Genomic DNA, 12,500 nt, shown 5'->3' with positions numbered 1-12,500 from the left:
TGAATGTCAAAGGGAACCATGGAGGGTAAAATGAAGGTTCATATTCGTCTGCTTGTTAGGAATAAAAATTTATATAAACATTTGAGTTGAATAAAAGTGTCCCTTTCCATGTGCTACAAAGGAAAGGACACTCAAGGGAAAATATGTACATTTTCTTTAAAACTTATTCTTAATTTTGTCAGGGAGAACAACTTGGAGCAATGAGATGGTGATTGGGCTAGTTCTAGGGCTTCAATGACCGTATTTAAGATATGGTAGCAATAGTCCTCTTAATAATCTTAATGGTAAAGAATGATATAACATATTGATAAGGATGAATATATTCAAAGGAAGAAATATGAAATTAGCTGTTAAAAATCCATGTCCCTATATTTTTGTCTTTAACAAATGTTATTTCCTTAGAGAGGAACACTTCAGCAAAGTTACTTATCATTTGAAATGCTCTCTTTGCCTAGAACAGTTGAATCAGTTTCATACCCAACAAAATGGTAGCTCACTGCTGTTCTGGTATAACAGCCAGTGCAAATTTTTATTTAAGGCCATTTACAAAAGCCAAAGCAATATAGTAAGCAAATTTTCTTTTAATTGGTCAGAAATGAGAAAAAGTTAAAAAAAATCCTTGTGGAAATCTTACTGTAATTCCGTTATAAAGTTATGAGGATGCCAAGTACTTGTGCCTTGTTGTTAAGGTGCTTTTACTCTATACCCTGTAGTCTACCATTTGTAAACACATCTTTTTGATGTTTCTGCCAACATCCTGGCAACAAAGCAGTGCAATTTCAAATGAGCTAATTAACTTAATTGTTGATGAAGCATGAAACAGTTCATTCACCCTGTTAGCTGCTCCATGACAACATAAGAGTCTCAGCCTGTGAAGTTACTCATCTCCATAAACCTATCTGTAGCTCTCTGTTTAGATCTCTTGTGTAGCAGAATTGTGCGTGGAAAATGTTTCAAAAAAGATGCATATTCTCATTTGAAAAGGAACCTCTTAAAATTAAAAAAAAAATATATATATATATATCACGGTATGAAGAAATTAAGGATCCACAAAATTTTGATTTTTAAGCTAGAGAAGCCACGTAATGTATCACACAAATATACAGCGATGCAAGGTTGCTCTGTGATTCTGAGGGCAACAAGAAACAATGTAGATGAAATAGAATTATTTCTTAAAATTTTAGCTACTTTCAACTTTCATTTCTTCCTTCTTGTTGTTAAATATATATATGTCAAGCATCATTATTTAAAGGAAGGAATATCAAGCTTGTGATCAAAAAATAAACCTGTAAAATATGTCTGTTTAAAATTATATGTAGTCGATGACTCTTCACGTAATTTCACTTAATTTTTTTACTAAAAACTTGAAATTTAAGTGAATCCTGCACACGTCTCCCAATGATTAATGACACTACTACTGGGGATCCCTGGGTGGCTTAGTGGTTTAGCGCCTGCCTTTGACTCAGGGTGTGATCCTGGAGTCCTGGGATCAAGTCCCATGTCGGGTTCCCTGCGTGGAGCCTGCTTCTCTCTCTTTCTGTCTCTCATGAATAAATAAATAAAATATTTAAAAAAAAATGACACTACTACTGTAGGCTACTATTTTTCATTCATTCAAAAACCTCTAATGAATGATTTCTAAAATATTCTGGTGAAGAGGTAAAGATGAAGTCACCTTCTTGGCCTATCTTCAGTCATGCACTTGTTGGGACACACAGAAAACATGGAGTGTGCCTCATGATGGACCTTCTTCCTTTGAGCTTTGTGTCATTAATTTACAAAATATGCCTAAAACTCTCACATAATCCACCCCCTTCCCTAAAAAAAAGGTAAGAAACCTACTTTAAAAACTGTCCAAAATCTTCACAAATGCTTTCACAGCCTGGCCATTTGCAAACTCCATGGCCGTAGAGAGTGTGAGAAGCCCCAGTCTCCTCGTGTGACGAGCTGTAGCAAAAGAACACGGCGTCAGATTCATCTCAAAAAGCCATAATCGTTGCAGGCTGCTAGCGCCTGTCAGGTTACGATCAGTGACAAACAGGTCAAAACAGGTCAATTCAGCTCAGAGCAGTCAGAAAAATTTAATCGTTCTATTGAATAGTTCAACTGCCAAGGCTAGATGATGTTCCAATTAGAGGAGAAATAGAGCCAAAGATGACTGTTAATAAAGGATGAAAAACTAAGAGGACTGTATAATATCATATGCTAATCTTGCCATATGACCTTAATGTAACATTTACCTCTAAATAAAAAATATATATTCATATGTGGTCAAGTGAAATAAACCTGTGTTTTTAAGAAGGTAATAGGACAGCCACCATAAGATTTTTTAAATGCTCTTTTTCAAGAAGATGTGGACCGTTAGGACCATTTAAATTGTTTAATATTTATGTGAGAACCATATATATTTCCACTAGTTACAGCTGATTTTAAAAAATTCTATTTTGGAACAGTATTCATTAGCTATATCCTTCTATAATCATCAAAGACTTTTGATAAGTGAGTTTTATGTCAGACAGAGACATCCTAGAAAAATCAACCAACTTCTGCAATATATAATCATCAAATTAATCTCAATTAAAACAACAGCATGAAAGCATTCGGAAGCATACCATTTTATAATAATGAAAACTAACAAGAAAAAATTTTCATGACACTCAAATGAAGACCAGAAACACCACCAAATTAGAGCATCCTATTTTAAACTGTACTGTAATTAAATATATGGTTCTATAAAAAAATGTTTACGAGAAAGAATTTGTTGCTGTCAGGCGGATATTCATATTACATCACAGAATACTTCCAGTCTACTATATTCAAATTTGTCGTATTCAGTGCTTTATACCACAGGAGCCTAAGTCACTCCGTTAAGAAATCTTGCACTTATGTTTCATCTCTTAAAAAGATATTTTTCATGTGAAGCAATGTTTTAGCTTATGTATTTTATGTAGATTAAGGGAACCTGATTAGATGGCTTTATGCTTGAATAAATGGAAGTAAATGGACAAAAAGTACCCAGGTGCTCCTTTTACTAGGGCAGTTTTTACACAACTAAAATAAAACAGGAAGTTGAAAATTATCTAACATAATGTACTCAATGTGGGTAACTGAAATCGAATAATTTTTCTTTGTGAATTTTGAGTAAAATTTATTCAGTTTATACTATTCAATCACTGCCATAAGTTTAATTTATATTTTTATAAATTCCATCATGCTACACCAATAAAAAGGCAAACCAGATATTCTATCTTCTGGTTTACTACACCTGTGTTTATGTCTTTACGCATATTGATTCTTGGATCTATGGACGTGTTCTTTTTTTTTTTTTTGGACGTGTTCTTAAACATATATCAAGCACATGTTTTTAAGCATATACTAAGGGGGGTATGGATGCATCTTTAATCATTCAAAGAGGGTTCGTAAGTTTAAGAAATGGTAAAATGTTCTCATTTCAGCAATCTGGTTCATCACAACATATTAGCCATAAAAATATGTTGACACAGTAATTCCACATGCACATATTAAAAAATAACTTTCTTCGGGCACATTCCCCACCAAATCCATCAGAATTCTGGTATTTGGACTGCCATCTGAAATGAAAATAATATTTAAGATAAATAATCAAAAGGTTTCTATTTAATTTGTTCTATACATTCTGACCCTGTTAAGTACAAATCATTATCCTAGTTTTACGAATGGTGGAAGTAAAAGTTGGTGACATATAAATATAGAATAAATCTCATGAGCTTTACCTGTCTCGCCTTGCACTTAGGACTGAAGACTGTCCATTCACTATGGAATGATGGGTTATTGGTGGTGATGCTTTGGAAGTGGTGGAGGAGGTAGTCGAGGAGGAATTGTTAGTAGTGAGGTCTAGCCCTCCATGTTTAATGCCATTGTCTTCCATACTGTGAACTCCAGTCACTTCTTTCCATAACTGCTGAATCTCAGCAGGACTTAAGCCAGCTATAAAATGAAAGAAAGCCCCACTAATATAACGAGGTAAAGTTCATATAATGAGCTTAGTGTTATTACTGGATTAATGCCAACAACAAAAGTGATGCTACCAGCATAATTAATATACAACAATAAATCACTTTACACCATCAGCACCATTGCCTTTCTCGTGAATAATCAGTTATTTGCTAACGACTACCAATTTAGGAATAGTAGGGTGTGATCATATTGGAAATGATATCAAGGATTAATGGAAAAACCCAGCAAGTTCTACCTTGAAGTTAAACTATTCAACTTTTAGCAGCAGCTTTTTCTTATTAAGTTTTTATCGGTGAGGAACTGAAAAAGAAATAGATTTGGAAATGAGACATATCAAAAGAAATGAAAAGAAGAAAAGGAGTAAGGAGCATAAACAAAAATGTCAGGAAAAAAATGTCAGGGAAAACCAGTAAACATTCAACTCAGAAGGAAAATATATTTGACAATTAACTTTGACAAAGTTAGTTTGCTCTTTCTCAGACAGGCAAACAAAATAATTGAGTTTCGCTTGGAGGTGCTAAATAAGCCAATATGATTACCTACATGGATCAATTAAGCAGATAATATGGAAACCTCATTTTATGACTGATAGAATGAATGAACCATGCATTTTAAACAACACCTTGATTCAGATCGTGCAAATTTACCAGATTTAAGAAGGAAGAAAACAAAATCAAGCCACAATGCTTTAGCTTTTAACTGTAATTTTGAAATAAGGAATTAAGAGGTTATTGTTTACAGTATCTGACTTATAAAATCGTACTTATATGTGCCAAGTGCTATGCCTTCATGTATTCTTTCTATACCCTATACTTCTTAATCCTCACTAAATCCAAAGGAGTTGATAACTATATTTTAACCAGTTCATGGATAAGGAAACAAAGTGAGAGAGAGAGAGAGGCTCAAATATGTATCCGAGGTCATAAAACTTCTCTGTGCTAGAGCTGTGATTTAAATCCAGGCAGTTTGGTTTGAATGCCTTTGCTCTTAAGATATCATATTAAAAATACGAAAAGTACTGAATAAAGATATACAGGGGCAAATGCAGTTTGTAATTGTGATTGCTATCACTTACTCAGCATCTGCTAGAGTCTGGTGCTTTACATTCATAATCTCAATTAATGTCACCTGATGTTAGGAATCATTACATTTTACAGATGAGGGCATGGCATGGAGGTTTAGAAAGATGAAAGATGTTACCAAATCGCTACGTTCATAGCTACTTGGACAGAATTCAAACCTAATGTGCTGTGGCTCCAAAATCTAGGCTCTTTATTACCACGTTCATCTGCAACATCTAACGTAAGGATGGAAGTGCTAATCAAACTACCCCCACCTCCAAAATCCAGCACATGTCTCCATCAGATGCTATAAGTGATACAGATCAATCAAGAGATGTGTGGGAGCCGACAGGATGGAACAGGCAGGGGAGACTAGGGGAGAACAGGACGTGATGACGAGGAGAGTGAGCCCTCTCACCCCTACCCCTGAAAGTAGAAAAATCATCAATCCAGACAGAGAGGTAAGTAGCCCAAAGTGACAGAAGAATTCTCACTGCTCCAAACATAACTTCTGGTCAAATTATTCATCACAGTGGTAACCTTAAATTGCTATGCCTATCACAATTTCTTACAGATAGTTTTACTGAAAGCTATCATTTTGGTGATTCTGGCTCCTGAAGATTTTCAAACAGCCTAAGACTGAAAAAAAGGCAGGCTAACTCAGGTTTCCAGTCATTAAAAATGACTTTTTTTTTTTTTTTTTTTCTGGAGAGAAGAGAATGGCTTAATAAAAGTAAGGTATTTTCTCCATTACATAGGAAATAATTTCTATATAAAGATCATTAATTATTGCTTTAACTCTATCTTTAACCCAGGATTCCGAAACTTTTTCTCACTGTAACTTTCTGATTACCTGTCTGTATGAGTTACGTATCCTAACAGCAAAGCTCCATTAGCAAATCCTTTTCTGTGACAGCATCTGCTCTTCTTCTGCATGGGAGCCCTCGCCATCTGACTGCCTCTCTGCCCCACTGTCAACTCTTGCCTGGACGATGGTTCTCCTTTTCTCCTTTCCTGTCTTCCTGCTTTCTCCTTGCCTTGCTATAATTTACCACTCTTCCTATATCAGCCCAAATTTATCCCTTTAAATCTAAATTAGGCCATGGCGCTTTCCAGACAAAGTATCCAATGCTTTCCAGAACATTTCGGGGGGGGGGGGGGGAACTATAAGAAAAAGGAACAAACAACAACAAAAAACCCTACTGTGGCCTGTGAAGTACTAGCATTTATTATCTGGGTCTCGCCTGCCTCTCTGATGTCATCTAATGCTCTCTCTCTACATTTCTCTCTCTTATACTAGTTTTCTTCTGCATCTTAGATGCATGAAATATTTGCTCCCTTGCCAGCTTTAGCTCTGGCTGTTCCCACAGCATTGGCGACTTTGTCACAGATCTTCTCACGGTTTCCTCCCTCTCTTCCCTCAGCCGACTTAAGGGTCACCTCCTCTGAGAGCTCTTTGACCACATTATCACCCCTTCCCCACCTTGCCTTCTAACATTCTCTATCACCTCGCCCTACTTTATTTATCCTTAAATCATTAATCAGTCTCTGAAACCATATTATTTATTTGTTTGTTTTACTTGCCATCAGTCTCCCTCTACTACACTGTAAACTCAGGCTGGTTAGAGCAGGGATTTCTTATTTTGCCTATCTATCCCCAGTGCTAAGAGCAGTGCCTGGTTATGTGCTTAATAAACAGTAGCTGATTTAATTGATTATAACAGATTCACATAGTTCTTGAAGGTATTTGGGTATTCACATGGAAGCACTGTGGCTCTTAATGTACTTGTGGCATGTTATCTGTGAGCACTGCCATCTTATAAGGCCAATGTAAAGAATTAGAAACGGCACTAGTTGATTCTAGAAGATTGAGTAGCTAATAAAACTTTACATCTTGGCTAAAGACTCTTAGATGCATTTTAGACACTATACCAGTTAAAGATGTTATTAATAATTTAGTTTTTGAATTTTATTAACAATTCAGTTAACCTAAGTATCCACTTACCTTTTAAAAGCAGACTTCTCTTATAACACTCATTTGTGTTGCAAATTAGTGGTATCACCATGACATCACAATGATATGGCAACAAATACTAAGCGCATAAACACTTGATAAATAAATAACCTGGTTCGCTATCCAAATAAGGATCCTTAATTAAACAACAAAGAAAATGGTTTTTAAAGATTACAGATATGGGGCGGAGAAGAGATGATGTCAAAAAGAGATTCTCATTAGTAGAAGTGGTTCCCAAAAGTGTCTGTGTATTAGACTCACTTGGGGGCATTTGGAAACTTCTGCTGCCCTGACCATAGCCCAAACCAATTAAATCACAATTTCTGGAGGTAGGACATGGGTATCAGTCTCTTTCTGGAGCCCCACAGTTGATTCCAATGTGCAGATCATTTGGGAGGAATATTTTTAAAAGCAAACTACTTCATTGCTCATGAAACAAAGTTTTCACATCTACAATTTGCTTAGTTCTTTTCTATGGATACAAAACTATGCATATGAAACAATGAGCCAATCAATTTTGTAGGATTCTGAAAGTTTGTGAATTTTGAAGTTTTGGTGATTTACAAGAATTAACTTGTTTTTCAGGCAATAATATAATATGCTCAGTATTGCCTAAACTGTGTTCTGTGCAACAGTGCTCTTCTAAACACTCCTAATCTAAGAGATCTAAGAGGTCTTTGGTCTCTATCTTGGGAGACTCATGACTAATGTTAACATGTACATCAGTTCCAAGATGCCTAGGAACAAAACCCAAAAACCAGCCACAAAAAGAAAACTTAAGTCTCTTGTTTAACTCAGCATTTTACAAATCCGTTTGAGGATAAAAAGAAAAACAAGTGCAAAACCCTTTTTACAATTACACTAATTTATTTCAGTTTTAAATACTGGGTGTAGGCTTAGAATTCATCAAGTGATCTCCAGCCCCTCCCTTGAACTGCAGGCTGCCTATTTATAAACTTCACAGATTTTTTTTTTTTTCTAAAATTAGCTTGCTTCTAGACTAAGTTTCTGTTTATACAGCCTCTCTGACCCCAACTCACTCTTCATCTCTGTTTTTTTTAGAAACTTACCGGTGCTTCTGATATACCAGTCACTCTTCTCCATGCTTCAGTGCTAATCCATGACCCCAGGCTCTATTATTATCCCCATTCTAGAGATGAGGACACTGAGGAACAGAAAAGTTGAGTAGCTCTAGAGCTAATGCGTGGCAGGGCTTCTCAAATCTTTAGGTCATTTGTTCACATAACCTCTTTCCAGGACTCTGTTCCTGGCCACCCTATCTACAAGTTCAACCCATCCCATTTTCTACGGTCTCTTCCTTTTTTTCCTACACTGACTTTTAAGGTTTTTTTTCCTTAGCACTTATCACTATATGTTTTACTTAATTTATAATAAAAGTTTTTGGGTGGCAGGGGTTTCTGTGTTTTGGTGACTGTGTTGCCCCCAGTGCCTGTAAGAGCACCTCCAGTGAATGAAAGCTCCAAGGATACCAAGTTATACAACTGACTGGAACATGCTGGCAAGCATAATCTGGGAATCAGTGGACTAGACCATCATAGAATAATAGGCAACTTAAAATCCTTAGTAAAGATGATTCAATTTTCTTAGTAGCTTATTTCAAGGATACATGCATATAATACTAGTGCCAAGATGTTGTGTGGTTACGCAATTTTAAAATTCCATGACTTAAAAAAAAATCAAGAAATGAGGATGGGTGATGGCTTTGGGATGATGACTTGGGCTTACTTTTGTTCACTGCCCATACTACAAATAAGCATTGAAAGGTTTGTTTTCCTAGGAGTTGAATGAATAAAAGGATGAATTCCTAATCAAATTGCATGTAATACCACAGGTAAATCAATTAAATAATAATTCCTTAATCCTGGATCCAGAATTTGTGGAGTAACTACTGGGTGACAAGTGATGTGCTAAGAATTAATTAAAATTTGGTAATTCACATCTAGATTATACATCCTTGGGGCATATAGGTTTTAAAAATTCCAGTGGCTTTCCTTATTGGTAAAAATTACATTCACAGCTTTTTCACACCCCAAAATGAAAGATTCTCTCAATGTCCTTTCATTTTCTATGTCTACTAATTAACTTTTAATATTAAATAATTTTTATACATTATGATGTAAAGTCTACTGTGATTTTTAAAAAATTATCTTATTTGTACTCTGCTTATTTTCTAGGGTTACTTATAATTAAAAGTAATAAAATAAAATTTTGGTAGAAGTATTTGTATCATTCATATATTTTATGAAAACAATTTGATATTTAATCACCAGAATTATTGAACTATTATCATGTAATTTTCACTTTTCATCTTAAATTTCACACATTAAAAAGCACTAGTATATTACACGTGGCCAAATAACTGAATAATAGAGAAGGGTGTACATTGCAAAATTAAATTTTCCTACCCACCCCCACCTCTCGCTTCCTTGTTCTCCTCTCCAGAGGCAACCATTATTCTGGTTTCTAGGCTACCCTTCAGAGATCTATGTGTTCATTTAAAATCTGCCTAACCTAACATTTTATTGATTCATATTTGACTGGAGGTCTACTTTAACCTGTAGGTACAGTGCCCGTCTTTAAACATACATAAAATGTATGTTTAATGAGAGGTGGACCTAATACATATTTTGCCCAAATGCTGAGTTAGAAGGAATACAACAGCTATTTGACTAAAATTGAGACCAAAGGCAAACATCTCCACTAAAGAAGGAACTTCTGGGATACTAGAATACATCTGAAATACATATAAAAATTCCTACTATGATTTTACTATTAAAATTTTTATAGGCTGCATTTTTAAAATTTGATATTTATTTAAAAAAATAATTTTCTAAGTTTTCCTCATCATGAAACTTTAATGTGGCAAAGCTGACATTCTGCTTTGGAGTCTTCCCTCAAGATAAAGAAGTAACAAACAACTTTATAAAGACTTATGGCCTAAATGGAGATAAATTCCTTTTCGTGTATGTGTGCTGGTATACCAAACAATTCTGTGACAATAGAATTAGGATATAATTTAATCCCCACCTTTCTCTCTTATTTACATTTTCTCAAAAACTAACTTAACACACTTAATATTTCCCTATGTACTTAATTTTTTGTAAGTTAGTTTTTGTGTTTTGTTTTCTTTTTAGAGAGGGAGCATGAGGTGGGCAGAGGGAGAGGGAGAGAGAGAACCTTAAGCAGGTTCCATGTCTAGGGCAGAACCCATTACAGGATTCGATCTCACGACACTTAGATCATGGCCTAAGCCAAAATCAAGATTCCGATGCTTAACCAACTGAGCCACCCAGGTTCGTAAGTTAGTTTTTATACATAATATTAACAGCATTCATGGTTAACTTTGCGAAATTTTATTCCTGCAATAATAAATATACATTTAAACTTTACCTTACTGATGGGAGTTTTCATATATAAAACCCCAAAGGAAGGATGCCTGGGTGGCTCAGTGATTGAGCGTCTGCCTTTGACTCAGCTCGTGATCCTGGTGTCCTGGGACTGAGTCCTGCATCGGGCTCCCCACAGGGAACATGCTTCTCTCTCTACCTATGTCCCTGCTCCCTCTCTGTGTCTCTCACAAATGAATAAAATCTTTTAAAAAATAAAAAATTAAAAACCCAAAGGAGAGTTTCCTTCCAAGTTGCAAATTGGAGATTGGTATTTAAAAGGGAATACTAAGATGCTAACAGTAATTCTACATGGCATGCATTGTTTGTTATCCTGATTAGATATAATGGCAATCTCTGCAAATACATGATCACAGATTAGGCAAAAAATTGGGATGCCAGAAGTGATACTGAAGTAGACATTTGGCTATTTTGATTTCCATAAGCAGAGAGACTGAGTCAAGGCCAAATAGCTGATCTTGGCCGCATATTCGTCTGAAGACAAACTTGAGCACATTCCTACCTCAGGATGTTATATTTTACCTAAAACAATTTCATTTTATTTATTACTCAACAGTTGTCTCATTCCAAACTCATCTAGTTCTAGAAGGCCTAAGTTCAAACTTGTGCTGGCTAGATAGCCTCACAGTCCTTGTTTGGTCTTTCAAATTGGTCACAAAAGCATTACGTTCTGAATCACTTTCATAAATTCAAAAACATGTAGATGGCTAGAAGGAAATAAAGTTTTTACCAGGTATATTTTAGTCGCTGTAGTCACAGGAAGCCTGTGAGTATAGTGCGTATTGGAATACGCTGACTTCTATCTCATGTCAAAATCATATCAAAGTTTGAAGTGCATGCACAATAATTTCCTATTACCTGTAGATAGTGGTACTGGGTCATGAAAATGTGTCACGAAGTAATTACTAGCTGACACATAAACTGTACTATCCATGGAGCAAATAGCCTCATAATCAGTATTTTATTTGATATTGATTTACAAATCCATCCTTTTGTATTTGACTTCTGTATACCTACAGTCACCTCATATGTGCATTTGGAGATGGTAATTTCATTGCCTCTCTTCTATTAAAACCCAGTATTATAGTAATATTCATGATGACTTTAAATGCTTAATGTTTAAAATAATTTACTTTAAAGCGTGGCATGATATATTACATCATTTTGCAACACAGAGAAAAATGTCTATAAATCTTCTACTCTTATCAAAATTATTATAATTTTGTTACTTCTGTCTCATTCTCATACACTTATTTTATATAAGGTTGAAAGAAGCTGGAACTTTAAAAAGTAGCCTGAGGAGACGTATTAAATCATGGGGATAAATACTTCAAATATGGCATATTTTTAAAGGCCCAATGAGATCATCATTGTGTATAAATCCTACTTGGTTTTCATATGGTTATTATTCATGGCTAATCAATCAACCAACCAAAAACTTGGTACAAAGTAAACTGTGAAACTGATGGTAAAAACGTTTAAAATATTTAAATTATTTTCATCTGAGATAATCAGATGAAATTATCTACATTATCTAACAATTACTTTTTTACTTTCTTCCATTCCAATTTTAGGATTCCAGCACCACCCTATGAAATTATGTTCCTTTACTACAGCTGGCTTATCTGACACATTCTGCCTATATTTGGCTGGTGATTCTCGATAGTGGTACTTTTCACACTTCCTCCTCTAAACAGTAAAAACACAATGATGACTTTCATGTTTTTTATTTAAAATATAAATATTCTGCTCAAACCCCGATGTGTTTTCAGATTTATTTCCTTTTCCTTGATGTTCTCTATCTTGTGTATTTAATCTCTCATATATTTTATATACAGTACAAACAGAAAAAAAGGGAAAAAAAAGATAATTTTATGTTAAAAAGTTCAGAAATAAGAGAAAATTTTCATTTGAAAACTATGAAAATGGTTATATCATAATAAATTTTCCTTGTTTGGCAAGATATCTATATGCTTGTTTTGGAAGAAAATAGTTTTAACA

At 34.9% G+C, this 12,500-nt stretch overlaps 1 protein-coding gene and 1 long non-coding RNA gene across 26 annotated transcripts in view; one reads left to right on the top strand and one right to left on the bottom strand.

Annotated features, from left to right (window-relative positions):
* Positions 1 to 12,226, top strand: part of LOC112670783 (uncharacterized) — a 45,727-nt gene extending 33,501 nt beyond the window's left edge. The window contains exon 6 of one of the 2 annotated variants that reach the window (XR_007402134.1): positions 12,074 to 12,226. This is a non-coding gene — a long non-coding RNA (uncharacterized LOC112670783). The remainder of the gene's footprint in view (positions 1 to 12,073) is intronic. The other variant, XR_007402132.1, reaches the window with a different exon arrangement.
* Positions 1 to 12,500, bottom strand: part of FOXP2 (forkhead box P2) — a 554,671-nt gene that overhangs the window by 47,733 nt on the left and 494,438 nt on the right. For 23 of the 24 annotated variants that reach the window (XM_035698685.2, XM_049093821.1, XM_035698682.2 and 20 more), the window contains 2 exons: positions 3,753 to 3,966; positions 1,843 to 1,947 (listed from right to left, as the gene is read on the bottom strand). In XM_035698685.2, coding sequence (XP_035554578.1) covers positions 1,843 to 1,947; positions 3,753 to 3,966 — 319 coding nt within the window. The remainder of the gene's footprint in view (positions 1 to 1,842; positions 1,948 to 3,752; positions 3,967 to 12,500) is intronic. The other variant, XM_049093828.1, reaches the window with a different exon arrangement.

Source organism: Canis lupus, chromosome 14, assembly GCF_003254725.2.
Source record: "Canis lupus dingo isolate Sandy chromosome 14, ASM325472v2, whole genome shotgun sequence".
In the NCBI taxonomy this organism is placed as follows: Eukaryota; Metazoa; Chordata; class Mammalia; order Carnivora; family Canidae; genus Canis; species Canis lupus.
Note: the sequence above shows the minus strand (reverse complement) of the source record. Positions and strands in the feature narration are given on the sequence as shown.